Source organism: Nicrophorus vespilloides, unplaced genomic scaffold (assembly GCF_001412225.1).
Source record: "Nicrophorus vespilloides isolate i.1.1-1 unplaced genomic scaffold, Nicve_v1.0, whole genome shotgun sequence".
Lineage (NCBI taxonomy): Eukaryota > Metazoa > Arthropoda > Insecta > Coleoptera > Silphidae > Nicrophorus > Nicrophorus vespilloides.
This window is the reverse complement of record NW_017098530.1, coordinates 2,950-30,558: the sequence shown is the minus strand read 5'-3', so window position 1 is coordinate 30,558 and position 27,609 is coordinate 2,950. Positions and strand designations below refer to the sequence as shown.

The following is a 27,609-nucleotide window of genomic DNA, read 5'->3' as shown; positions in this document are numbered from 1 at the left end:
TGATTTATGTAACACTTGTCTACAGGTAATAGGAAAAATTTAATCAAAATAGTTAAGAATATTTTGATAAATGTATCTAGGAATTAGATTAATTGAATGCCAGAAGATAGTTTTGTAAAATATTTAATTTTGTTGTACATGTAGAGGTATGCAACCGAACATACGCGCACTTTGGAGAAGCGCTTCGAGAACTCAAAATTTGAATGTATGGTAATTTGCAAGACGGGGTGATAAGAAATGCGAGTTTTGTGTTGGGGTCTAATTGAATTATGTGTTTTGGCTGTCGGTGCCGATGTATTGGCCTTCTACATCTTCCCATCTTCTGATTGCATCAGGCTGCTAATTGCCAGGTCAAACAGGAGTCAATTAGTGGCTAAATGGACGAGGATCTAAATATAAATGAGGGAGGAAACGAGGATAAACATTATGAAAAAATATATGCTTCTGGCTGGACGTGCTGCAAGGGGGGAACGTGCAGAAAATGAAACGGATTGAGTGAATAAATATCGATTTCACATGAAACATTCACATTACCTGATTTAAGCAGACTTGCGTGTTGTGAAGGTCGTGATTCTATACGACTCTATATAGAATATATATATGCAGACTCGGAGTCGTGATAACAACCTTCAGAGCGGCAGTACAGAACACGACGCCGCCGACGCCGCTGTCGCCGCCCCCGCAGATATCTTATCACGTCGTCAAGATCAATTCTTATCCACCGGAAGTACAAACAATATTTCGAGAAGAACGATGAGAAGTGTGCGAAGATGAATGGATATACGTAGGCAGAACGAGAGAAGTGCTTATAGAGAAACGAAGTAGCGAGGAAGAGAAAGACAGAGTCAAGTGGGGGAGGCCGAAGGAGAGAACACCTAGTACTTCCGGTTTTATAGATTTATTTTCCTTTTTCTGCCGTACGTACAATATATACAGACACTCTCTTGGCCGTGCAGGAAATTACGTAAGTTTTCTTTGACCGAATAATAACTTAACCTAATTTCCAACCCCTGCGACGTCCGTGGGGAGATTGTTTTCATATTGCCAAGCCTCATTCGGACCATCATTGTCTTATCATCTCGACTGCAGCATTTGAATAATTCATCTCATTTCACACCCTGCATACTAAGTAGTCTGCTATACGACCGACATCCAACCAACCCCCGTCTCCCCCATCGTCATAACTGCTTCCGCAACAACAATTACGAATCGACCTTAAACCTAACTTGTTTCTTTTTTCATTTAACACCTGAACATATTTTTTCCTTTGCTAAACGTTGATTTCATATTTATTTTTACGTTGTTTTCAATTGTTGGCGATGACATCATTAAACAACTGTTTCTAGTTTTTTCGTTGTTGTTGTTGTTTTCGCTGCTGATGTTGCTGTTTTTGCGCCGAGCACGTCTTTAATAATATGGATCACTTAATAAGTGCAGATTACATATAGGATCACGAAAAAATCTTCCTACAGGACCCGACACAATCTTAAAGCGAAGGTTACTTTGTTGTTTGTATGTTATAACTCTAACAAAACCCAAACTATTTCTTATAACATTAAATCATTCTTAGACGCTTCCATCGTTAAATTTTATATTATTTTGTTCACTCAACGTTAATTAAATATAAAATTTAATTTTGCTCAATTTAAATCATAGAGGATCCGGATTGATCAAAGCGAGATATTGCTGAAAAGTGAAATTAAACGTCTTTTTTACATTTGTAGAGCTTTGTATAACTAAATTAACCGACTGTTATACATTATTTAATTAACTTCATAAATTATTTTACTTGGAAAGTCTGGAAACATTGATGCAATTATAAGTTAATTCAAACAAGAAAATGTAATCGTTTCATTTAATCTATTTGTGAATACTAACTGAATCTGACATAATATATCCCATATTTACTGGTAAATCGATAAACTACTGGTAAAAAATACATTTTCAGTGAAAATGCTCTCTAGCGCGTTATTTGTTTAAACAAAGTTATTTTAGTTTAAATTTATGTTATTGAACTATTATTAAATATTAATCTTAATTAATATTAATTATTTTATGAAATGCGACGGATATTGAGTAATAGAATATTTACTAATTATAAATACATTGAGTTTATTATAGTTAATATAGTAAATTTATATAGTGATTTTGCATTAAAACAATCATATTTATTATTCATTATCATTCATATTTATTAATAATATTTATTTCAATAGTCATACAAAAAATAAAAATAAATTATTTTTTACACATTTAATTCCTCGATTAGTCCGATTTCAAATAGTGGAACCCGTACTATGTGAGGTATTGTTGTAGGTTTTTAGCAACAATTGCTGAGTATCGGAAAACATATTTGTCATTTCTAAAATATAAATGAATTAAAAATAATAATTTGTAAAGTTGTTTGTGCAATTGGAAAATTTATTTATAAATCACGTAATTGATGTGGTGTAACATTTCAATGAAAGAATTACATTTAAATTAGCTTTTTCATAATGAATACAATATAAATATGTATTTTGTGTGTTATGTTAAAAACATCCAATTATGTATTTCTTAAAACACTTTATATTATCTAAAACTATTGATTGCATCATAGATATTATAATGAGATAATTGTTATTTTATTAAATACTTATTAATATAAGTATCAATTTTATGAAAAACTCTGACATAAATCTGATAATGAACTCTGAATACTAAATCGCAATAAAATACTTATTCTTAAATAAAATATAGTACTATATATATACTATAATGTGTATTGATTGTGCGAACGGGCATCGATCAATAAACTTGTAATTCCATTAGTTACATTTCTATATTTAAAATATAAAATGGAAGAAGCTGAGATCAATTAAAACTTTATCGCATTTCTGCACCATGAATTGGTGCCTTTAATTAAGTTCGCGAGATATTAATGTAAGCTTAATGCTTGCACTGCGCAGCGAATTATGAAAGCAACTTTTAATTACTCGAAACTTTTTAATTATTCAACGTAATTGAATTTATTTACGATGTGTTTGGGTTTTTCCGTTTTCATTTCTATTTCATTCGCTGTGCGTGAATATAAACTAACATAAAATTATCTTTCGTATACTGTTTCTATCTTTCTTATTTTGTATTTAGTTAATTGGGTAATACTTTCTGCTTAGTATTTATATTTGCATGATAGCTAATTATTTACGTTAGTATTTTTAAACATTTTTTAATTATTTAGCATATTTGTTTTTGGTTATTTCTTGGCGCTATTGATAACAGTTCTTCCTTTGGATATTTATCTTTATTACTTTGTTCTGTTATGGTGGATAGATTTAGTAGGCTGATTTTTTATAAAGTTTTTATCTGAATCTATACTGCAAGATTTCTACCAATCACCTTAAGATTTTGAGTAGGTGTACATTTTAACTCCATGTTTCCTTCATAATAATTGATGTTAGGTTTCCATTAATTGGTTTAGTCGTATTTTTGTGGAAAATAGTGCTTGATTTAATAGTACTATAATAATTGAAGTTGTTTTACTGCATTGAGTTGAATTTTTATATATACAATTTTTCTCTGAATATAGTTTCTGTTTCATTAGTTGATCTTATTGTCTGCATATTCCTTGCTTAAAATATTGAACATAATAGAACATGGAACATGAAAGATTAATTATATTGTTTGTGAATCGGGGGTTTTTCAGTTTTCATTTTAATCTGAATACTGTTGTTATAGTTAGTAGTAAATAGAATCGTAGCGGTGTGTTATAATGTTCTCTTTGTTCTTTGTTGTTGTAGTGAAGATTTAGAGATAAACTAACGGTACAAGAAAGATCAAAAACAAAGCAAAAAGAATGAATAAGATAAGAAGACAAGATGGTATTGAGTACGGAATGGTCACAAGTTGAGGTGATCGATCTGGTGAACGATGGTTCAGGCCTAGGTTTCGGGATAGTAGGCGGCAGAAGCACGGGCGTCGTGATCAAATCCATCTTGCCCGGAGGCATCGCAGACAAAGACGGTAGATTACAGAGCGGGGATCACATCATCCAAATTGGTGAGGTGAATCTTCGCGGATTCTCGGCGGACCAGGTTGCCAGTGTTCTTAGACAGGCCGGAGTCCAGGTGAGGATGGTCGTGGCCAGACCTATCGAATCTTGCATCGAATACCAGAGGTTCAACAGTAGCCAGGCGCCAATAGTTCCAACGAAGATTCTGACCGATCCCGAAGAGGTGGAGCGACTCCTCTCGCAGAACGGATACCAGGAATGCTACAATCAAAACTCCTACGAGGATGCAGTCTGCGGAGAAACAACGACCAACAACTACGAAAGCAACGTTTTGAATGTGATACATGCTGACGGTGTGCTCAGTGTGAACGGCTGCAGCTCACCGGATAGCGCCAAAGTGATTTTAACACCGGTGGACATCGAGTATTCCTTACCAGAAACGGAAAGGTTTACCGTCGAGCTGAACAAGAACGAGTATGGCTTGGGTATAACCATCGCTGGTTACGTGTGCGAGCGTGAAGACCTGAGCGGTATCTTCGTGAAGAGCATCGGCGAAGGTAGCGAAGCTCACAGGTGCGGCCGCATCAACATCAATGATAGGATCGTTGAGGTTGACGGTGAGTGTCTGCACGAATGTACAAACTACGAGGCGGTCGAGAAGCTCAAGCAGTCTGGAAGCTGTGTCAAGTTAACGTTCGAGAGGTACCTGCGAGGTCCAAAGTTCGAACATCTACAGGAGGCTTTGGCGAGCACAGAGACCAAAGATGCCAGCCCTCCATCACCCTCGGTGACAACCCTTAGTTGGATCCCAATTGACACAGACGTAAGTCAAACACAGGCATTATACAAAAAAGCACCACACTCTCGTATATTGTTAGTTTTGTTGCAATGTTTTCTTTTATTTTTATTTTTTTAATACTTACTACTATATTATTATTATTTTAATTAGTGTCCATTCTACAAATACACTTTTTTCACCAGATTTTTTCGTTTTATTTTTACGTTTCTCAGCATGTCCTTCGTCACCCTACGACTCAATGAAAATATGCAACCACTCGTTGCAAATATCTTCAGAGTTAACATTTAGATAAGCTTTATATAGATTAGAATTAGCTGTCACATAGAAGCAAAATTGCGTTAATAGAAATATATACCAAGGCTTTTGGTATAACTTAAAAACTATATATATATCAAATAAGGGTGAAATACGTCAAAGATAGATACCAATAATATTAATAAGTTATATACAACTTATATATCTGATGCTCATAAGCATTTTTTAACAGCTGTGGCAAGTTGTTCAAGCGAAAGTTCTGAAGTTATAAAAAATAAGTAACTGATGAATGAGATCCGTCAAAAATTATGGAAAAATGAAATTGGGAAGATATGGAATACCTTCCAAACATAAGGTCATTTACCTCAAACCCTGGTATCGACACGTTATACCTTCAAACAAGTAATAATTGATGTGATTTCAGAATGATAGTAAAAGAAACAAATAGATTTACAACAAAGAAAGCTAAACATATAAGAATCTTTTCTTACATTATATTATAAATCAAGAATGGAAAATTACTGAAACTTCAGAAATTATTGAAAACATATCTAAATATTGTTTATTATTATTAAGTGAAGAAAATAAATTTGGATATATTACATCAAAAAAATCAACTATTAAAATTTCAAGATTTCAATCTAAATTCTTAACAAACTACAATTATTATTCATCATTTCGATTTGAGCGTTGAATCTTATACATTAATGTTTAAATTATTATTAAAACTAATGCAAACCTTTAGATTTATATTAATATGAAATGTTCATAATGACAATTACGAAATTTTCTAAACTTAATAAATTGTATTAATACTTCTAACATCAACTCACCTAGTATTTAATAAAATAAAGTGCATCACCTCAAAAAGTTCAAATTACCTCAAAATTGCTTATTTAATACTTATTTATGACAATAGATGTCATAATACTAACTTGCATACATGTTTGTTAGACATAATCAATTACCTAGGGTATTGTTAATTTCTGGTTGCATATGAATTTTAATAAGTAGAACCTTTTTAAATTGTATTTTGTATTTAATAATCAAATATTTGGTTTCTATTGTCCCATTTAGGCCTATCGACCGAAGATTTTTTGATTTTTTTTATTATTTGCAAATTTTGCTTACATCTTATTTCTTACTGATTTATATTAAATAATATAAGACTATTATAATTGTATTTTGACTTAAATGGAGTTAGGAAGTGAGTTGTTATTTGTGGATATACTGGTTGGTCCTAAAATACATGCTGTTATTATTAATATAGCGAGATCAATAAGCGTGTAATTGATTTTTGCGTTCAGTGGAACTTTTAGCTGCGAGCATAGCGAATGAATGAATGATTAAAGAAACTGAATTCACTCCAAGTGGAGTTGTCGTGGAATTCAATTAAGAGCAGAGCGAAATGCAATCTCCGAAGATGTTTGTAAATGTAATTTGAATTAATGATCGGTTTCATGTTGCAGGCGCAAATAATCGAACCTGAAGGCGAATCGGTGACAACGATCAACAGCGAAGTATACGAGAGTCCCGAAACGAAAGAGATCTTCATCGACGATAACTTCGAACCGGATCCTGCAGCTGACTGCGAGACATCAATAAAGCACAAGTGGACGGCGATAATTGGTGAGAATACGGAAATCGTCGTTGCCCATCTGACGAAGTTGAAGGGTCTTGGGATCAGCTTAGAAGGAACGGTGGACGTGGAAGCCGGAGTCGAGGTCAGACCGAGGCATTACATAAGATCCATTTTGCCGGAAGGTCCTGTCGGCACGAACGGAAAGTTGAGTCCCGGAGACGAGCTGCTGGAGGTTAACGGACAGAAGCTGCTGGGAATCAGACACGTGGATGTGGTGAAGATCCTGAAGGAGTTGCCCAGCACCGTTCGCCTTGTATGCGCACGGGAATCGTTGAAGAACAGAGTGATTAACACTTCTCAAGATCGCGAGGGTTTCGAGGCGAGGAACATCTTGGGTGGAAGCTTGAAGAATCTACTTCCACAGCCGGAGCAGAGGTTGTTAAAAGCTCAAAGCGACACTTCAATAAATACGTCGAGCACGGTGACGATCACTGACGAGAACAGCTTGCAGAAATCCAAGTCCAGATCATTGGAGAACACGAATCTCGCGATGTGGCACGAAGAAATTGACGAAATTGACCTGAAGAAAACGGATCGCGGCTTGGGATTTTCCATTTTGGACTACCAGGATCCGTTGGATGTGAAATCGACGGTCATAGTAATAAGGAGTCTCGTGCCGAACGGAGCGGCAGAACTGGATGGGAGGATCAAGCCCGGAGACAGGTTGATTTCCGTTAACGGAAAAGTCATCAAGAATGTGCCACTGGATCAGGCGGTTCAAGCCCTCAAATCCACTCTACCAGGAATTGTCACGGTCGGGATTTCGAAACCCATAGCCGCAACGACCACCTCCAAAACGACAGAAAACACGCCAACATAATAATAAAAATAATAACGTAACAAGAACAACAACAATCAAATTATAATAAAGCTTTTTGAGACAAGGTAACGTAATTCTAAATTAAACTTAAAAACAAACCAAAAGATAAAAAGACATTAACGACCAAAAGAACCCGTAGTTTTTAAGAAATCCATTAAACAATTTTTAACTAAACTTTTGCAGAAAGAAATTAAAAGGTCACCAGTTTATTATATTTTGTATCTAAACCGTTATTTTCGAAACTTGTTTAGTGGCTAAATTAGGGCTTTGATTTGAAACTGAAAAACAAAACTATATATATATAACATTTTGCTTTTTTTTCCCTCCCATGTTGTATGTCGAAACGATGATGATAATATATTTATATTGTTGATATTTAGGAGACGACTAGTATTCCGAATAGTTTAATATCGAAGAGTGAATAAAGTATATTATATACATATATATTTATTATTATAAATAATGCATCGGGTACCTAAACTATTTGTTTTTGCTAATCTTCCACGTCAAAGGAATTGTCAGATATGTGAATGAAGAGGCACCAAGTGGCGGCAAACCATTTCAACTTTCACTTTTATTGAAAGCACTCATAAAAAAAAAAACGGATTGCGGGTTATAATTCATACGCTTTTTGTATTTTATAATTTAAATGGATATACTCTTCTACTCGAACGAACGGAAATTTTGTAAACATATCGCATTTTCTCCTATCTATAATAGTTTAAGAAAACGTGCGACCTGAAAGATTCATCTTTCTTCAAGTGATGAGTTATAACGTCGGAAGATTTTTTATAGTCAATTATTAAATTGTACGATTCGTTAGTGGAAAACCTGAATGAATTATATAATTCAAATTTGATTTTGCTCAGTATTTCTTTGTTGTCTATACGTATATAGAAATAATTTTCAAACTGTGTTGTTTTTTTTTTCATTATACTTTAACGATTGTATATTTTCTCCCGTTTTATATAAATAAATTATTAATAAACTTTTGTACAACATTTATTTGCCTATTAATATATTCCAAAAATAAATCACGTTTTTTATACTTTTTATAGTAATTTTAAACATATATTGTTTAGTAAATATCTTAAATATTAGAAGATTTCAATTGGGATATTTATATAAAGACAAATAAAATAAATTAATAATTAAAGTAGGTCTTTTATAAAAGTTCTCAACAAAGATTGAAAATAATTATCTACAAAATTTCAGTAAACTTCTTTCTTCATTCAAATTAATTACTTTTAAATAATAAAACTTATTTTGCTTTAAATATTCTGTAATTAAGAAGCTTTTAGGTTTTTGTAAAAATTCCTGAATTTAATAATTGCCCAAAAAAATCTTACAGAATTTCTGGCACAAATCCAGTTTTAATGTTTTCTGAATAAATCTTCTAAAACTAGGCTTTTGCTTCTATAAATGTCTTTTACTTATTTTGATTTATATATAGACTTCAATTGAAAATAACTGTAAACAACTATTCTCTCAATTGAATATTATAACATTGTACGAGTTAAAATCTGACCAAAATAAAATTATATATTAAATTCAATAATAAAAAAAAATAAGTATTTAATAAAAATGGATTTCAATTTAGCCATAAGTGTAATGTTTGTTGCCTATAATTAATGGTAAACTTTGTACATTTGCTTTTTTTTAATAGTTACTAAAATATAGATAATTGACATTTAATTGTTAATAAATATTGGCATTCATTTTGTCAGACGTATGTTAATTTTTTTTGGGGGGTATAATTTTATGAAATTAAATGTTGATTTGCCGCAATCAAAGATCGTTCATCTCGCAGCAAGCTAATTTCCTTTGAAAATCAAAATTTTTAAGTTGAAACAATTTAAATTTTAAGATGCCGAAACGTAGACGTGAGTATTTACTACATTCGATTGATTGAAATGATTCCTTGTGCGAAAGCTTGCGCAATGAATGTGTACGATACAAACAATCGAGCTTCCGCGATGCACAAGTGTATCGATGTGTTTTTTCACATGAGGAATCATTATGATAGATTAAGAAATGTTAAGAGTGTTGTTAATTCTTCTGCCCCGAAAGGTTCGCCGACGAGAAAAGGAAAAAAGTCACCAACGAGGAGGTAAGTTAAGTTTTTGTTGGATGAGAGAGCAGAATTGGATGCTATTTTGAATTGTAGTCCTAGGTCAAAATCAAAGGGACGTTCCAAATCTAGCCGACCTCCGACCAGACGGAATGTAAATGAATCTCCAAAATCTAAGGTTTGTTTATTTTGTAATCGCTTGAGTTTTATAATTAAAATAAAAAAAAATTGTAGAGTGCGGATCGAGGTGGACGTCCAAAAAAGAATTCTTCGGTTGGGAGGATAAGGTCCAAGTCCGATAGGTTCTAATTTTAATTATTATTAATACAATTTTAATACATTTAAATCTGCAGGTGCGACAAACATGATTTGCTTCAATTTTCTTTAAGAATAACAGAAGACATTATCAAAAATGATTTGTATGGAAATGACGACATGATGGCCGTGCTCAATAGCCATTATATGGCAAATAAAGGTGTTCTAGATGAGGATCAAATGGTGAAAGCTATTGTGGATTTGTGCAAAGAACTGAATATACCTTTTGATGTTAAAGTTCTGGACGAACATTACGAGTATTTTCAAAGGCCAAAAACGCCAATAACTGGAGCACAGACCACCTGCATCTGTTCAGAAGTAGCGTTAGATGAAGAAGACGGGTGCGCTTGTTACTGCGAGTGCAAAAACGAGAGGAAACCTCCCATCGAGTGTAACGCCCACAACGACAACGAAGAGGAGGATCATAAGTTCTCTGAGGTTCAGATTTATCCAATTTTGATGGATTTACTGGATCTCGCGCATACCAAAAGCAACGAACTGAACAGATCCAGCAATGAAGACCAGAGTTTGAAAAACGTGCTCAAAACTTTGAAAGCCAGTAAAAAACCGCCGCGATGCGAATGCGGAGCTGCGTCCTGCGATCCGAGCACGTGCGAATTGTCGAGCACAGAATTGCTTAAAACGGAAGTTCCGGTCGAAGATGTGCCAGAAGGAGAGGAAGATGAAGCAGTTATCGAAGAGCAGGTCCCAGAAGAGGCGGTTATCGAAGAGCCGCCACAACCCGAAACTAAAGACGTGGGCTGTGATTGTTTAGATCAAGATTGTACAAAGGATAAATTCTTGGCTTATTTAGAGTATTTCGAGAAGCACATAAGTCACGTTAAACATCTTAGGGCACTAGATACACATCATCAAATGACCACGATTGAGCCTAAAAAGATCGAAACGCAAGATTTATCTGTTCAAACGAGTAATGATCATTTTCCCGCTACTCCGGTACGTTCACAGGTGATGCCAAAGCAGAAGCAAACGGCTTCTTTTCAATGCGGCTGCAGTTTAGAGAATAAAGCGAAGTCGACCAATTTGAGATCTCGTCCTAAAGCTGAAGTCAACAGACAACCTAGTTACGTGCATTCTGAAACGGAGCAATACTTAGTACTCAAGGGACCAATTTACATTCCGAAAGCGCCTTCGGATAAAAATTCTGAATTTGTGACACTCTACTCTCCAGAATCTTGCAATTGCGGAAACCAGACTCCCTCGAAATTGAAAAACTGTATGTCAAAATCCCAATCGAACGTCACCACTTCCGGTTATGCAAGCCACTCCTCCACCAATCGCGAATCTCCACGTGATCCTTTTTCCTGTGCTTGTTTCAAAGGAATCAAAATGAAAAAATGCGAGCAGAGTTCTCGATACGAGAAGAGCACAATAAAACAGAAGGAACTATGGAATCCCGATAACTATCACGATTACGATCTAACTCCGCAGAAGGATACTTTTCTCGCCGAAACCACAAAACCATCCAAGTGCGGCTGTTCTAAAAGCAATAATTTGCTACTTGGAAATCATTATAACGTAACTACTGTCCAAGACGACAATAACATGTCCTATTTCTTTCCGACAATAGCAACGCAAGTGAGTTCCATGGATCTCATGGATTATAATTTCAAACAAAAAAAAGAACCTTCCGAGCTGAAACTTAACAATTTATCGATGCAGCAAATGCAACAGGACGATATTCAGAAACCGAAGCATGCCATGATAGAGTCGGATATCCCGGAGAAGGAAGAAGAAGAAAATGGAAAAACAAAGGAAAAATTTAAAGAAATGAATGAACAAGACGTGCTGAAAAAGCTGGACAGGATAACCGCTGCGGCAAGTATGAGCGATCCTACTATACCCGATGACGCGTCCAGCTTGAGCGTATAACATTTTCCACTAATTTAATATTTATAATTAATTATCTTTTTTTAAGGCAACGAGCCCTTCTGAAGAAACAGTAGAAAATTTGTCCAAAGAATCTATAGAAAATAGAGAACGTAATGTAAGTATCGTTGATGTTATGGAGGTAATGAAGGATGCTCAAAGTTTGAAGAAAACGTCGACCTACGCAAATCGCATTCAATCGAGAAAGTAATTTGTTGAAACGTTATGAAAGTTGATAAATTTCTAATTGTTGTTTAAATAAATCATATTTTGTACAGCGACATCTCTATATATCTCTAGGAGTTTTACTTGTACTTAAGCTATGCGCAAGTGCGCTTACACATGAGCTTCTTAAGCTCATGTGCTCCTGATAGAAAATCTGGAAAAATCGATATTACTTGATTAGCTCGATTGCCGTGCCAGTTTGATTTAAATTTTCTACTTCGTTTTGAAAACGCATGTTTTAGACAACCAAATGAACATAATAACACCAATGGTAATCATATTTAAACTAGTTACATTTCCTCTCAACGAACCAAAATTAATTCATTACTTTAACAAAACTATTTTTCAGTCGAATATAATAATTACAATATTTTATTAAATACAATTTGACAATCAACTAACGCATTTATAGAAGTTACTTAATAGCAATTAATTTGGGATTCAAATTTAAATAAATATGTTTATATATACTTAAAATTTTATTGTTCTCCATATCAATAAAAAAAATATTTATGATTTTTAGCAAAAGTACATAAAAAATATCTCATCAAAATCGTTAAACAAGCAGAGCAGGAGCCGGCTTCTTACCCGGCCACGCTTCTTTCGCGTACTTCTTTTTCTTGGGTTCAAGACTTTCATTAGCTTGCTGCTGTGGTGGGATAAATGGAGTTGGAGGTACAAAGCTTGGTTCCATTTCAACGTCAGGTGCAGGGTTTGGCAAAAGCATACCAAGTCTTGAACTCAGCGAGCTATAAATGCCGGCATTCGCTACGGTAGTGTTATTCTCCGGTGGTAAATCTTGGTATAATTGAGGAATCGTAGGGTGAATGGTTTTTGGCATTTTGAAATCGGAACTGGGAATGCCTATCGCTTCCGTCAATTTTTGTCGCTTTTGGGTCGTTGGTACTACAGTGGTTTGTATCAAATTCCTAAAACGTCCAACCGACGGATCGATATCTTCTGGATTAATTATTTCCTCATCTTCATTGAACGACACTCCTCGTCGTTTACGCTTCCTATTACTGTTTCGTTTCTCCGTATCATCAGAAATGCCCAGCATAGAAATTCGTCTGTTATGGGCGGTATTAAATTCCGTCAGGTTCTAAAACATTAACAATTAATAATAAAATTATAAAACTTTTAACATATAATAATAATTTACATCTAACTCTGTTTCTGTTTCCGGCAAACCCAATAAACCTCCTTCTGTTTCTTCTCCAGCTTTCTCAATTTCATCTATAATTGGACGAATGCCAGCCTGTGGTCTTTCTCTTAAAATATAATTTCTTGTGGAAGCACCAAAATGAAAACCAGAATCTATTGGCAACTGGGTTGGTTTATATGCTTCCAATCTAAGAGATCCAATGAAGGTACCATGAGCTAAAACATATCTCATTTAATACATATCACTTTAAAATGCAAATATACTGACTGCTTCCTAGATCCACTAAAAATGCTCTGTTCAGGTGCTTGTGATAAACAAGTGTTGAGTGCACACGGGAACATGATGCATGATCTATACAAAAATCATTCATCTGTGCATTTCTACCAAATAGATAACATTTCTTTTCATCAATCATTAACTTTTGTATAAGCTTGTCTCCTTTTAATACATCCAAGTGTAACCCGATGGGGGGTTTTCCAGCCCTAAAATGGTCAAAAATATGATAAAGTATATCCTACAAGTACTTGACATAATTTAACACACACCAACTAGGCACCTCATAATGGTTTGCCATACTAATTTAATTACAATACATTCAAAATATTTTTCAATACACTATTGACACATTGTTGTAGATTTGACATATCTGAAAACACTGAATTATACTTATGTATGCCAGGATCTGGATTAACCCTAGCTAACTTCATGGTAAAGTGTAATAATAAACATTTCTATATTCTTTATCAGGAAATTATTTAAAAGTTTATATTATGTTCATTAAATATTGCTTTAATATAATTAAATTTCTTCCATATGAATAAAAACATGTAAAGTTAATTGCATATTTTCTCTGGTAGATGTCTCTTCGATGGCATAATGTGTCAAAACTCGTCAAAGTGACAAATGTTATCAAAATAAAGATTTGATTTTCTCCAACTTGCGTGTAAATGTTGTCAATGTGAACGTACTAAATCTCAATTTTGAAGTGGAACCATCTGTGATATATATTCATTTTCTTATGAAAGCAGTTAATAATGAGATTGAAACGTACTGTGGCTACTGTAGCTACCCTTGCAATAATAACGATATGTTTTGGTATATATTTAACGATGGATTTGGCGATTTTTCCCAATCGCAAAACTTCCATCCAACAGGAATTCCAAGATGTAAATATATAATAATTCCATAGTTTTTAGTTGACCCTATTAATTGATTTTTTTTCATAGAACAAGTGGTTACATTTTGAAGGAAGACTGAAGCAGTTGGAGAAAGACTTAAATAAAAATCATGATGCAGTTGGTGAAATCAAACAAGCAATAAGACACATACTTCCCAGTTCTACTGAGAATTCTAACAAGATTGTGAAAACTATAGAGGAACCAATGGGAATGCCTGCACCTATATCTGAAATGATATTTGATTCTTCTTGTCCCATTAAAGTGACTTATCCTCCAAGGAATGATATACAGGTACTGTCAATCATTGGTTTATATTTGTATTGGCATTAATCTATTTTATTTTGAGATGTTGGAAATGTACAAAGATATGAAATTTGATAATCCTGATGGAGGGGTATGGAAACAAGGCTGGAATATTAACATCAATGAAAATATGTGGAATAAGCACCATAAATTGAAGGTCTTTGTAGTTCCACATTCACATAATGATCCTGGTTGGATAAAAACGTTTGAAGAATATTATGATTCCCAAACTAGGAATATACTTAATAATATGGTGGATAAGTTGCCAGAAGACCCAAGACGTAAATTTATTTGGGCAGAAATTTCGTACTTTTCAATGTGGTGGAAAGATTTGCCAGCTCACAAGAGAGATGTGGTGAAAAAGTGAGAACAATTTCATTTTAGTGCACAAGAGTTATTATGCAAGCTATGTTTTACAGATTAATTAAGAGCAATCAATTGGAAATTGTAACAGGTGGTTGGGTTATGAATGACGAGGCAAATTCGCATTGGATATCAATTGCCAACCAATTGTATGAGGGTCACCAGTGGTTGCACATGAACTTAAATTATACTCCAGTCAGCAGTTGGTCCATTGATCCATTTGGAATGAGCGCAACTCAGCCAGTTTTATTGAAGGAGATAGGATTGAAAAACATGCTTATTCAAAGGGTCCATTACTCGGTTAAGAAGCAACTGGCGAGTCAAAAGGATCTCGAGTTTAAATGGAGACAACTTTGGGGTAAACAAAATATACTGTCATTTAATGTAATAACAAGTCTATGAATGCGATTGTAGATGGTACCGGCGAAACGGAGATTTTTACACACATGATGCCTTTCTATTCTTACGATATACCTCACACTTGCGGGCCTGATCCGAAAATTTGTTGTCAGTTCGATTTTCGAAGATTGCCGAACCACGGACTGAACTGCCCTTGGCGTATTCGACCTCAGCCTATCACGGATGCAAATGTCCAAGAAAGGTAAACATTTCGCATCAATTTATCAAGCATATTTGAAAATAATTTAATTTTAAGATCAATAACGCTGTTAGATCAATATCGGAAGAAATCGCAGCTCTACAAAACGAACGTAGTTTTAGCACCTTTGGGTGACGACTTTCGATATGACCATTCGGTCGAGTGGGATGTACAATATAATAACTATCAAAAGTTATTCGATTACATGAATTCCAATAGAAATTTGCACGTTCAGGTAAAATAGTTCAAAGTTAATATAACCTGTTTTAATGCATCCTTTATATACATTTAGGCACAATTCGGTACTTTAACCGATTATTTTAATGCCGTTAAAGCTGAGAAAAAACTTTCGGAGTTTTCTTCATTATCTGGTGATTTCTTTACATATGCGGATAGGGATGATCATTATTGGAGTGGATATTATACCTCCAGACCGTTTTACAAACGTATGGATAGAATTTTGTTATATTACATTAGGTAAGTTTATTATATATGATATAATTTTATGAGTAAACATTCTATTTTCCCCATTATTTTTTAATAAGTGGTTATATTCGATAAGGTAGGCAACGAGACTAATTCATTCAGGAAATCAGTCAATTTTATACTATATAAATAAATTATATATTATTTCTAAAATATAACTCCTGTAAAACATAAATGCTCTAATTAATGATTTTTCGTTGCATTTGTAGATCAGCAGAAATTTTATTGTCGTTGGCACATATTAGCGGAAAACCAGGTTCTAAATGGATTGCTCATAAAGAAAATGGATTAGATACAATCATGACAGAAGCAAGGCAAGCTTTAGCGTTATTCCAACATCACGATGGTGTGACGGGAACCGCGAAGGATGCGGTCGTTAACGATTACGGACAAAAGTATGTATAAATAAATATTTATAAATTAGGTTTTGTGAACATTGATGATGTTTAGGATGTTGGATGCTATCTTGAAATGTCAAAATGTGGTGCAGAGATGCACTAATTTACTGCTGGATGGACTTGGTGCCGATAATCAGGCATCCGAGACGATTTTCTACAATGTAGATGATTTGAGGCAGAAGCAGGATTCTCTTCCAGAACAGTACACAATCACAATTGGATCGGAAGTGAGCGTTAAGAAAGTCGTGATTTACAATGCGCTAACATTCAACAGACACGAAACCGTCAGCTTTTTAGTTTCCACGCCGTTCGTTGAAGTGAGTACAATATATTCAAGTTCCGCACAGGCTTATTTATATTTTTTCTTTAGGTATTAGGCTACAACGATAAAAGGATCCCATGTCAAATTGCTCCGATATTCGAACATTTGGCTTCAATGTCGCAGTCCAAGTATAAGGTTTCTTTTGTAGTAAACATTCCAGCGCTCAGTTTGGTGCGATACATAATTAACGCGATCAACGAAAACGAAATGCCAATGTGCGTACTTAACTATACCTAAGTTGGTGGTTTTTTTTTTGAATAACTTGTTATTTTAGGGAGTCCTCTCTCAGCACCGTTCAAATTTACAACTTGCAAGCAGACGTCGAAGCGCCTAAAGGCTTCGAAAACGTGGACATTTCCCTTAGTCCAAGCGAATTCACTATACAGAATGCAAGAGTAACAGCGTCTTTCAGCGAAATGGGTTTGCTGAAAGCCATGCGTATAGGCCACCAAACGTACCCCGTCCATTTAGATTTTGCAAAGTACGTTCATAATAAACGTTCCGACGTTACATAATTATAAATCGTGCAATTTATTGTAGATACGGAGTGCAGCAGCAGGCGGAAAGAAGCGGTGCTTACTTGTTCCTGCCCAACGGTCAGGCCACGCCTCTAGCCGCTTCGAATACTGTCGTCAAAGTGATTACTGGTCCAATATACTCGTCGGTTTCCGTTAAAATTCCCTACGTACAACACACAGTCACATTATTCAACACTACTGGTAAATAATAACACACTACGCCCGGTATACTATTAATTGATGTTGGATATTTGACAATAATGTGTATTCACCGTGAATATTTACAAAAATATAATTTTTAGGCGCCGATAGCTTAGGTTTAGAAATTGAAAACATTGTGGATATTAAGGAAACTAATAATTTCGAGTTAGTGATGCGTTTCTCGACAAAAATCAACAGCACTAATGAATATTTCACTGATCTTAATGGATATCAGGTAATGTTCGTAAGTTATCTTTCACTTGGCTAATTAAAATTTTCAGGTTCTGAGGAGAAAACGTTTCAAGAAGTTACCGTTACAAGCGAATTATTACCCAATTCCCACCGGTGCTTACATCGAAGATTCCGATACGCGTTTAACCCTGCTTACGGGCAGCCCAGGGGGAGGAGCTTCTCTGCGTTCGGGTGAAATCGAAGTGATGCTTGATAGGAGATTAATGCAGGATGACAACCGTGGTTTAGGACAAGGAGTGGTTGATAACAGACCTACTCGGAATATTTTCAGACTTCTTTTGGAGAGGAAAACACACAAATGCCAAGTATTTCATTTCATTTTCATCCAAAAAGACTCATTTTCATTTCAACTATTTTAGACAACTTCAGATAACCATCCTTCCGGTTTCCACACCATTTCCGCACACGTTGCCTTAGAAACAATGATGAATCCGCTTATGAGAATGCTGAGAACCGATGACAATGATGTTACATCACAAACTGGCTATACGCCTATAACGACGGAATTTGGTGTTGATATGGGATTAAGCAGTTTAAAAACAGGAGTTATATTGGATAATAAAGAATATTTAGGAATGATCCTGCACAGGAAGTATTTGGATATTTGCTTTAGTGATAGAGTTTTATTGAAGCAATTTCCATTGAGCGATGGAACTGTAAATAATATTTGAATTCGTTGTTTTGCCGTATTATTTATGTTTTGTTTAATTTTAGGTGAATATTAGTGGTATTTTGCCGCCATCGGTAGCGAATTCCAAGATTAACAGAGCCCCATTGACATTCTTGAGTATACAAGAATCAGTAGATGTGCAAAAGAAAATTCCCATTTGCCCTATGGACACTAAAGCTTTCTTGTTGCATAGATAAATAATCAGTTTCAGCAATTTCCTATTTATTAATAATAAAGTGAATAAAAATATTATCTTTTTGTATTATTTGAATGGCCTTGCATGCATCAGATTGGAAATGAAAGTGGTTTAAGTTGATTTTATTCACTGGCCATTAATATTCTACAAAGAAACGAATAACATCTAAAGTATTTTTTGAATTTTTATATTTATATATATTGTATATAGGTATATACACACACAGACACACAAGGGATTTGTTCGTTATATTATAAATATACTTGGTAGGGGATTTTTACACGAATTAAATAAAAAAATGTTTAAAAAATAATAACTTCGGTTCAACTTTTTGAGCACTACAAAATTTATTAAGTGCTATTTAACGTATACAATAGCACCCCTGTATTGGGTTAAGTAATGCCAACTTAGTTTTTCAAATGAAATTTCCATAAAATTAAGTTGGCCGAAAAATAAATATTGAAACTAAACAAACGGGACAAACATAAAAAGCCAGGTGAAATAAGCAAGATTATAATGATATCACATAAAAGTGTTTTTTTTCGAAGAAAAAAAAAAGAAATGGATTAATAATAAAAAATAAATACAATATATATAAAAAAAACTAAAGATAAAGAGAAAAACGAGTATTTTCTTATAGCTAAATTAAACATAGTATACAGAATGGAATAATTAAATAATCTGTTCTTTCGCTTTCAATCCACAACGATATTTAATTATTATTACAAATAGAGGATGGAAGATATTACAAACCCTATATAATATATATATACGATAAAGTTAAATAATATTAAAATTAAGAGAAAAAGAGGAGGACGAGGAGAGAAGGACACTGACAGTTTCAACGTCAATCAATCCATCAATGTGGGGTTCAAATACTTGTTACTTCCAATGAGTAAGGAATGTAAAAAATAAGCCTTAATACCTAAGTACATACACCTATTTTATCTTTCCTCTTTTACATATGTCTTGAAAAAAGAACCTATTGAGAATAAAAAAAAATATATATATAAAAGAAAAAGATAGAAAACGAAAAAATCTCAATTCAATAATACTGCTGTTTTGAATAAAAATAACGAAACATTGTAGGAATTCAAAAACGGAAATTCTTATATCCAGTCTATTCACAGTCTTTAAATTTTTCATTTTTAATAATACTTGAAATTAGTATATTATATTGTGCTCTTTTTTTATATTATGTTTTTCTTGGATAGGTAATCATACACTAGGTCACGTGTATAAGAGTTTTGGCACAATCTTCCATCTCAAAAAGGAAACTTAATGAATTTCGGAATTTCCCGCATTTTATACATTATCTCATCTCGAAAAAATATTCTGTCTCTAAATCTTTCTCCTTGTTATATTTTTTAAATATATTTTTTTTTTGATAGTGTATAAAATGGCAGAGAGAGATTGTATAAAACGATGAACACAGAGACTTATATGATATTTTTTTTGTCATAAAATAATAAATTAGTAAAAGTGAAGGAGGATCAGTTTTGGACCGCAATCATTGGTTTACGCCTCGACCCTGACCGGCGTCGACTCAGCGCTGTCTTCAATTTTTTTTACCTTGATCTCTTCGTCCTTGTTCTTCTCTTCTGTAGGGGTGGTGGTGGTCCCATTCTCAACCTCTCCATTCTTGGCGACGGTGGTTGAGGTGGTAGTTGTTGTCGAATCACCATTTTTCTCTGCTCCGTTGGCAATTTCGCTCTTGTTTTCCTTTTCTTCCTCAACGCCATTTTCCACCTTCTTCTCGCCTTCCTTCTCTTCAGCCTCTTCCTTCTTTTCTTCATCAGTTTCTGGTTTACTATCCTCCTTTTTACCATTCCCTACGGTTTTCTCCTCAACTTTAGGCTCATCTGGCTTAGTTTCTTCGTCTTTTGTCTTTTCCTCCTGCGATTTAGCTTCTTTCGCTTCAGCTTCTGTTGTGGAAGGTGTGGTTGTGGTGGTAGTAGTGGCGGCTGCTCCTGTAGGAGTAGTAGTATCTACTTCTGTCGTTTTAGTTTCCTCTGCCTTTTTCTCTTTTGGTTCCTCTTTTTTATCCTTGTCTTCTTCAGCTTTGACGTCATCTGTCTTTGACTCTTCAACTTTTTCAGTTGTTGTTTCAATTTCAGGTTTGTTCTCTGTTTTAGGCTCTTCTACAATCTTTTTGTCTGTCTCTTTAGCTGCAGCTTCATTGACAGATTCTACCACCTCTTTTGGTTTCTCCTCAGTGGTCTCCGGTTCTGGTTTAGTGGTTGTGGGTTCTTCTTGAACCTCCTCCATTTTTGACTCCTCTGGCTTGGATTCTTTAGCTTCCTCGGCTATCTCTACCTTTTCGGAATCTGTCTCCTTGGCTTCTTCAGCTGTATCAGTCTCCATACTTTCCTCGGCCTTCTTTGGTTCGGCTTCTTTTACCTTTTCCGGCTCCGTTGTGGAGACAACTGCCTCCTTTTTCTCTTCTGCGTCTTCTTTCTTTTCAACGGATATTTCCTCCTCTTTAGGTGCCTCTGCAGTTTTCACTTCTTCTGGTTTCTCTGATTTGTCAGAAGAATCTACGTCCATAGCTTCCTCGACTACTTCGGTTTTCTTTTCCTCTTTCTGCTCAGCATCTTTCGGTTCCGAAGTTTCTTCAGTCTTAGCGACCTTGCTGGGAGGAGCCTAGAATATATCAAGAAAATAATATTAATTTTGAGGCCATCGACTTCGCCTTCAAAACTACGATAACCCATACGATAAACTCTACGTAATCTAAACTAAACTAAAAGGAGAACGGTTTCTGGGATAAAAAGCAAAGTTGTAGGAATATAAAATAAACACTAGACTAAAACAACCAACATAATAATAAAACACAAATATTTTATTCTATTTTACTGTTTTTTTTAAACACAACAAAATAAAATTATATTATGTGAGAAATTGAACTAAACTGGAACAAAGATTATAGAAAAGCAAAATGTCTACTTTGAATAAAATTCTATTTCCTTAATTTCTTTCTTACCTCAGTGGAGACATCATCTGGAGTCTTACGCTTTGCAGAAGCTAACTCCGTAAAGCTGCTTATTGTCGTAAATTCCTTGCGATCTTCCTCCTTAATTTCGGCGTTTCCTTCACGTAATACCAGAACGGCATTGCAGCCAGCTGTTTTAGCTGCCTTTGCCTCTGAAGTAGATCAAAATAAATTTTAATATCGATAACATTTATTTTATGTTTAAATCATACCTTCAAGGTTATCAGTGACAAAAATGACTTCTTCTGGTTTAAAACTGGCTTCTTTTGAAATTTTCTCGTAACTAGCAGACTCTGTTTTTGATCCAACTGTTTGATCGTAATAGTTGGTGATGAACGAGGATAAATCACCCTCAGTTGTGTGAGAGAATAGCTGTTTCTGTGACTCGACAGAACCTGTACTGTAGATCATAATTTTCTTGGTTTTCGACCAATTTTCCAAGTTCTCTTTGACGTCAGCGAAGACACTAAGGATACATTGCATTACTTAGTAAACGAATAAAGATATTAAATAGGAATATAATTACTGTGCTTTTAGATCACCAGATTCGTATCCTTTCTTGTAGATCAAACCTTGTAAACTCTTTGCACCTTTATTATCGGTGTCGTCGTTTGTGGCTTTTGTAAATTGCTCGACGGCTTTGGCGACTTCAGCTTCAGCACCTTCGGGCAACTCCTTGACCGCCTCTTTGACATCATCGGATTCCCAGTTCGCCTTCAAGTATTCTTCGGCATGTTTTACGGCGAACGGAAAGAGAGTATCCTTCAAATAGAAAATCAGAAATGTAATTATCAAATAGGAAATTCATTTCAGTCGGTGCAGCCTGCCATCCAACAGATGTTTACTAGCAGCTGCTTCAACCGCTAAAAAAATACAGAATTAAACAGGTAAAAAAAACAATCCCCCAAAGTTTCCAAAGCCCAATTTAATGAAAATTTTGAAAATATGTTTTTAGTATTACTATTCATATCGCAATCTCAATGCACATGACTAATAAATTTAAGATATTGAAGATATATGTTTTCAATAATAAACATATAAAGTTTATTGAGTAATCCAATATCAAAACGCATATTAATTTAAATGCGATACTTGTATTGTGTAAAATAGTAAACAATAAATATTTTGTTAATAATGATAACAAATAAACACATCTAAATCATGATTGAATATTATGAAACAATATTTATCATATAGAATAACAAACATAAACTATGCATTTGTATAACCATTCCATATTCAGTATGCTTATTATTAAGTTAAGAAAAAAAGGTAAATTATTTGATTAAATTAAGTGATTAATGATTAATGAAAATTATTTTAATTCAAAATTATATTTTATGATACGTATTAGAACTAAGATCAAATATAAATATAAAAATACGACAAAAAAATGATTTAAAAACAAACAATGAATCATACAATAAATGTTTATAGTTGTCATATTTCATGTTTAATCAGCTGATCCGCAAGTATAAATCTAGGTGTGCGGGTGTTTGATTTCATTGTTTAAATTTAGTGTACAATTTCAGCCAATTGAAAAACAAATAATGAAGTTAATTACGACCGTAATAACGATAACATGATTGGCTTGTAACCGTGACAACTAACGCGAATGGGTGAATGGATCCACGTTGAAGAAATAATAAAGCGCAAACCAGTTGCATTACATTGTTTACATAACCTATAGCTGCGACTAGGCATTTGGCAGAGAGCAACAAAATAATAGATTTGAAAAAAATCCACAGGTAGAAAAGGACAATAGCAACCCGCATTGTCGGAAAGATTTAAAGAGTGCAAAAAACGCAAAGATAAGGCTACCTCTAATGCAGGTGCGATGTTATTGACCCCCGTAGTGTCGCGGGGGCGGCTGGTGATAAGAGATTTCGGTGGCGGGTGATGAATTTCGGAAGGCGCGAGCCAATTTTCCAGTTGGCGGTTTAGTTTAAATGGTTCTAAAAATAGAACCAGTTCAGATTATCTACCTGAGAGAGCCCGAATGTGTTCGAGTGAAATATATATACGTATAAAGAGAGGGAGAGAGAGAAAGTCAGTGTATGCTCTTTTTTTTGTTAACAAAAGACAACAATACTAGCGAGAAATTTTGCACAGACTGTACAGAGAGCGCTAGAGACAAGGATGAATGCACTAAGGGCTGATTTTTACCTGTCCAAGGACAATCTACGGTAACGTTTCGAGACGAGTTGTAACAATGTTTGGGAGTGTGTGGGTCATTGGGAGATTGAAGAATGAACAGTTTTCCTCCTTGCTGATATACTTTTTTGCCTTAGCCGAAGAGAAATTTCGTTCTGTACATGAGCGTTTCGCTCTCTCTTAATCGCTGTATGTGTACGTATGGAAGTAAATTTTGTATACAAAAAGCACCCGGTCTTTGGTGCGGCGTTGCCGGTTTTCGTAACCCGGGCCGTGCGATTTGTAGTTGGAAAATTGTGAAAAACGCGTCCCGTTTTGCTGCAGATTTAGTGGAAATCCGGCGATGGCGCGGTCTGGGAAACGCGGTTAACTTGTTTACAAACGAGTCTTGTTTTGCGGGATGGGCGACGCGCGGCAACGTCGCCGCACTGCAGCCGGCTTTTATATGCACATGCAAAATACACTCAAAATCCTTGTCCTAGGCCAAGATATCTAACGGAAATTGCGAATGTTTGTTGCTTTATACCTGCCGATGGGGCGGAGAACGCCCGGCGGGGGAAAAGCGGAAAATCGCACGGAAATGCGTGCGAATTGCAGCCACCACCGCTGCTGCTGCGAAAATGGAATATCCCGAACGCCACCCCTGGACAACCTTGGGTCGAAGTTGCCCGGGGATGCCATTGTTTCCCAGCAACGGGAACTGAACAAAAGACTAATACTGCCCGATGGAAACAGTTGAAAACGTTTGGAGCAAGAGTACAAATAATAATAATACATAAATAAAAGAAATAAGAATAAGATGTTACCTTCACAAAGTTGATGGAGGTGGTTGTCCCGGAGACGTCCAACAGGATTGCGGCACATTTATCAAAGTTCTCACTACTCATCTTGGCTGCCTTCTCTTTTTTTTTCTCTCTTTACTTTTTTGTACTTTCGCTAAGTTCTGCGCTTTTTGAAATTGATTCGCTGTTAGCTCTTTCGCAGTCAACACGCAAGTGACTAGAACGGCTTTGCTTTCTCTGCTAGTCCTGTTCTTGCGAACCTTGTGCGATTTGCTAGGTATTGGGGGCTGCTAGGTTTGCAATATAAACGGCAAGTTCACAGCTTCACTGTTTAGTGAAAAATGCAATCAGTCAACGACACGAAATGGTGAGGTGAATGTGAGTAGACGCATGCGCATATGGTCGCAGCCCGCCAAACGATCGTTAACGGTTTCGCACGACTCTCGCGAACAGCGCGCAGAATTGCCAAGGCTGCCAACCCTCGCGCACGAATTAACCCCGACGGAGGCCGTTAATCGATCCGCGAGGATCCGGTTATCCTGTCGCTTGGTCCTCGATGGCGGACATCGCGGAACGGATGCAATCCACGCATGCCAACGCGAAATGCAAAGTCCCCAAAACGCGAAAAACATTTAAACTTTGACATTTACCCATGTTTATTGATTAGTTCTATTTATATGCAACGCAACTTATTCCTTTTTATTACAGCATTATTATTGCAGCCTCCACCCCCGCACTATTCAATGCAAGAGAGTACGCAATTGAAATGCAAATAATTGATTTTAATCCAGAAAATACTGTATTTGATAAATGTCTGTCCTTAATCCACCCTTTTGATGTTAATACATTCCAATTTAAACAGATTAATTATAATTGCAATTAGCATCACTCAAAATTAATAAATCACTAAATCAATAATATCATTAGTGTTTTAGTATTGTACTATATATAGACTTATTATAAATTTAATTCTATCTAAAAAGTACCACCTGACTGTAATGAGTTTTTTAGTCGTATACATTAAGTTTAAAGATTTTTGTTTTGTACACATCGAAGTTGATAAAATTTCATTCATATATAATCCGAGACTAACGTTGCTTAACTGTCGTAAAATGTTAAATATTAAGTATGACGTTATTTTTTTTTTGTCTTAATGACATTAAATTTATTTGATATTAATAATCACTATAATATAATAAAAATAGTTACTACTAAAATAGTATTATTTGAATCGATATAGAAGCAACAAAAACAATATAAAATATGAATCAAATAAAAGACCTAAATCCTCTTCAATTGGAAATACCATAATAGAAATCCATATAAATAAACTAATATAAATTGAAATAGATTTATAATAACATAATGTATAATATTTCGCAACGTTTACATTAAATATGACGCATTAAATAGTAAACATCGAATAAGATTCACTTCCAAGAATCACAATCTGTTACAGCTCAACGTAAGCGAATTAGCATATAAAATCAAAATAAAGAATGAAGTTTACGCCACTGATATGTTAAGAAAATAAATAGTACGTGACGACTGGAAGCGACATCTGCAGTGAACAAGGAACATTGCTGTCGTAGAAATTTGCAATCATTTGCAATTTTCCAAGCTTTTCAATCCATATATTTTTACTTTTTCATGAAAAGACCTTATAATTAATAAAATGCACTTTTTATTTCAGCCAGTAAATGCTTCAAAACAATATTTTATATGTAACTATAGATAGGTTAATTTACCTGTATTACAGATATCTGCTGCGCAAGTAATTCATCCATTGGCGTAACGGATAGATGATTTAATTTTAAATAATTAATTGGATTTTAAAATTGCAAATCTTTAATTTTGAATATGTTTTATTTATATTATCTAAATAATAATAATATTTATTGCAATAATAAATTACAAAATTAAAAAGTTAATACAATAACAAAAATAAAATAAAATTCAACTGTTGCAAAGAGCTATTGACCATAAGTGTTTCTGCCTGGCCTAAATAATATTTAAAGAAAAGTTATTAATTTTATATGATTCGTTTATTGATATATGATATTTAATTAAAATACGTAATTATCTGGTTTTATAATTTAGTTTAGTTTATTTGTAGTAACTAAATAATTTTACATAATATTACGATTATTATCTCTTAAGAATTTCGCCAAATTCTATAATAATTTTTAACTATACAGTAACTTAATAATTAAAGCAGGTAAGTGGTTTCACAGAAAAAAAGGCTGTAATCTTCGGCCAATAATTGAAATTGCAAGAAAATTGCAAAAAAACGCAACCTATTGACAGAAGTCAATACAATTAAGAAACATACAATGAAACGTTACGAGAAAATTTAGCATATCATGAAAACATAAGAAACACTTCGAAACGTTGTCTTACGTTCATAATATTTATTAAATGCGATACTCTTTATATAAACACAATATTAATTTCAAAATATAATCTTAATTACAGCACAAACTTTGAAGTTATCTATATAAAAACATATACCATTTCCTGTTCGTTAATGCATTATTATTATTTCATGTTAAAACATGTGATCATATGAAAAATTCATTATTAAAAATGTATTTGATACTAAATTTTAATAAAGACCATTTTCAATACATTTTATCATAATATTGAATATAGTAATAAACTAAAATACTTTGTAGTATATAAATATTACATAGTGTTTTTTTAATGTAGTTTAGATCAGTGTCACTTGCATTATTCAAATGTATTTTTCCAATTTGGAAATGAAACTTTTTAAATGTATTTTCCCATATTTTAATATAGTTAATAAGTTAGTACTTGAAATATACACAAAGTGCATTTAAAATACTATAATTTTGTTTATCTATAACCAAGCGATTGGAGTAAACAATATAATGAAATATTGTGTGTGTGATCCAAAATACTAAAATGAATGAACAAAAATGTCTACTTAAAATGCCATCAATCTAACACAACACTAAAAAATAGTATTTCGTACTGAGGTATGTACCACATGGGAGAAACGT

The 27,609-nt window shown here is 34.3% G+C and overlaps 5 protein-coding genes across 5 annotated transcripts; 3 read left to right on the top strand and 2 right to left on the bottom strand.

Annotated features, from left to right (window-relative positions):
* Window positions 1-895: 895 nt before the first annotated feature.
* LOC108562677 (patj homolog) lies at window positions 896-7,523 on the top strand. The gene is made up of 3 exons (XM_017921094.1): window positions 896-964; window positions 3,780-4,814; window positions 6,515-7,523. Exons 2-3 carry the CDS (start codon window positions 3,858-3,860, stop codon window positions 7,505-7,507), a joined length of 1,950 nt encoding a protein of 649 aa, XP_017776583.1. The 5' UTR covers window positions 896-964; window positions 3,780-3,857; the 3' UTR covers window positions 7,508-7,523.
* A 2,040-nt stretch (window positions 7,524-9,563) lies between these two features.
* LOC108562662 lies at window positions 9,564-11,994 on the top strand. Its single transcript, XM_017921077.1, has 6 exons — window positions 9,564-9,617; window positions 9,675-9,756; window positions 9,813-9,880; window positions 9,932-11,492; window positions 11,577-11,780; window positions 11,833-11,994. Exons 4-6 carry the CDS (start codon window positions 10,014-10,016, stop codon window positions 11,992-11,994), a joined length of 1,845 nt encoding a protein of 614 aa, XP_017776566.1. The 5' UTR covers window positions 9,564-9,617; window positions 9,675-9,756; window positions 9,813-9,880; window positions 9,932-10,013.
* Window positions 11,995-12,498: 504 nt separating this feature from the next.
* On the bottom strand, window positions 12,499-13,901 carry LOC108562676 (nuclear inhibitor of protein phosphatase 1). The gene is made up of 4 exons (XM_017921093.1): window positions 13,719-13,901; window positions 13,441-13,655; window positions 13,171-13,388; window positions 12,499-13,110 (listed from the first exon to the last, which is right to left on the bottom strand). Exons 1-4 carry the CDS (start codon window positions 13,745-13,747, stop codon window positions 12,565-12,567), a joined length of 1,008 nt encoding a protein of 335 aa, XP_017776582.1. The 5' UTR covers window positions 13,748-13,901; the 3' UTR covers window positions 12,499-12,564.
* A 156-nt stretch (window positions 13,902-14,057) lies between these two features.
* LOC108562674 (alpha-mannosidase 2) lies at window positions 14,058-18,704 on the top strand. The gene is made up of 16 exons (XM_017921092.1): window positions 14,058-14,339; window positions 14,400-14,642; window positions 14,698-15,017; window positions 15,074-15,375; window positions 15,432-15,618; window positions 15,673-15,850; window positions 15,908-16,092; window positions 16,311-16,496; window positions 16,552-16,816; window positions 16,870-17,036; window positions 17,096-17,302; window positions 17,362-17,540; window positions 17,642-17,775; window positions 17,822-18,097; window positions 18,152-18,448; window positions 18,507-18,704. Exons 1-16 carry the CDS (start codon window positions 14,208-14,210, stop codon window positions 18,657-18,659), a joined length of 3,411 nt encoding a protein of 1,136 aa, XP_017776581.1. The 5' UTR covers window positions 14,058-14,207; the 3' UTR covers window positions 18,660-18,704.
* A 641-nt stretch (window positions 18,705-19,345) lies between these two features.
* LOC108562678 (enolase-phosphatase E1-like) lies at window positions 19,346-25,077 on the bottom strand. Its single transcript, XM_017921095.1, has 5 exons — window positions 24,611-25,077; window positions 22,177-22,412; window positions 21,863-22,116; window positions 21,642-21,802; window positions 19,346-21,301 (listed from the first exon to the last, which is right to left on the bottom strand). The coding sequence occupies exons 1-5, from the start codon at window positions 24,689-24,691 to the stop codon at window positions 20,177-20,179; spliced, it is 1,857 nt and encodes a 618-aa protein (XP_017776584.1). The 5' UTR covers window positions 24,692-25,077; the 3' UTR covers window positions 19,346-20,176.
* Between the last annotated feature and the right edge of the window lie 2,532 nt (window positions 25,078-27,609).

What these genes read in the sequence shown, in the direction of transcription:
- LOC108562678 (XM_017921095.1), bottom strand. Translation starts at nt 24,691, where the DNA reads ATGAGTAGTGAGAACTTTGATAAATGTGCCGCAATCCTGTTGGACGTC. An exon ending in TGTCACTGATAACCTTGAAG is followed by an intron (nt 21,803 to 21,862) that starts GTATGATTTAAA and finishes GATCTACTTCAG; the next exon opens with AGGCAAAGGCAGCTAAAACA. An exon ending in CAGATGATGTCTCCACTGAG is followed by an intron (nt 21,302 to 21,641) that starts GTAAGAAAGAAA and finishes GATATATTCTAG; the next exon opens with GCTCCTCCCAGCAAGGTCGC.
- LOC108562674 (XM_017921092.1), top strand. Translation starts at nt 14,208, where the DNA reads ATGAGATTGAAACGTACTGTGGCTACTGTAGCTACCCTTGCAATAATA. An exon ending in GTTAACGATTACGGACAAAA is followed by an intron (nt 16,497 to 16,551) that starts GTATGTATAAAT and finishes GATGATGTTTAG; the next exon opens with GATGTTGGATGCTATCTTGA. An exon ending in GTCCATTTAGATTTTGCAAA is followed by an intron (nt 17,303 to 17,361) that starts GTACGTTCATAA and finishes AATTTATTGTAG; the next exon opens with ATACGGAGTGCAGCAGCAGG.
- LOC108562662 (XM_017921077.1), top strand. Translation starts at nt 10,014, where the DNA reads ATGATGGCCGTGCTCAATAGCCATTATATGGCAAATAAAGGTGTTCTA. An exon ending in TTCCGACAATAGCAACGCAA is followed by an intron (nt 11,493 to 11,576) that starts GTGAGTTCCATG and finishes TTATCGATGCAG; the next exon opens with CAAATGCAACAGGACGATAT. An exon ending in ATGACGCGTCCAGCTTGAGC is followed by an intron (nt 11,781 to 11,832) that starts GTATAACATTTT and finishes TCTTTTTTTAAG; the next exon opens with GCAACGAGCCCTTCTGAAGA.
- LOC108562676 (XM_017921093.1), bottom strand. Translation starts at nt 13,747, where the DNA reads ATGGCAAACCATTATGAGGTGCCTAGTTG. An exon ending in CATTATGAGGTGCCTAGTTG is followed by an intron (nt 13,656 to 13,718) that starts GTGTGTGTTAAA and finishes TGACCATTTTAG; the next exon opens with GGCTGGAAAACCCCCCATCG. An exon ending in AAACAGAAACAGAGTTAGAT is followed by an intron (nt 13,111 to 13,170) that starts GTAAATTATTAT and finishes TTAATGTTTTAG; the next exon opens with AACCTGACGGAATTTAATAC.
- LOC108562677 (XM_017921094.1), top strand. Translation starts at nt 3,858, where the DNA reads ATGGTATTGAGTACGGAATGGTCACAAGTTGAGGTGATCGATCTGGTG. An exon ending in GGATCCCAATTGACACAGAC is followed by an intron (nt 4,815 to 6,514) that starts GTAAGTCAAACA and finishes TTCATGTTGCAG; the next exon opens with GCGCAAATAATCGAACCTGA.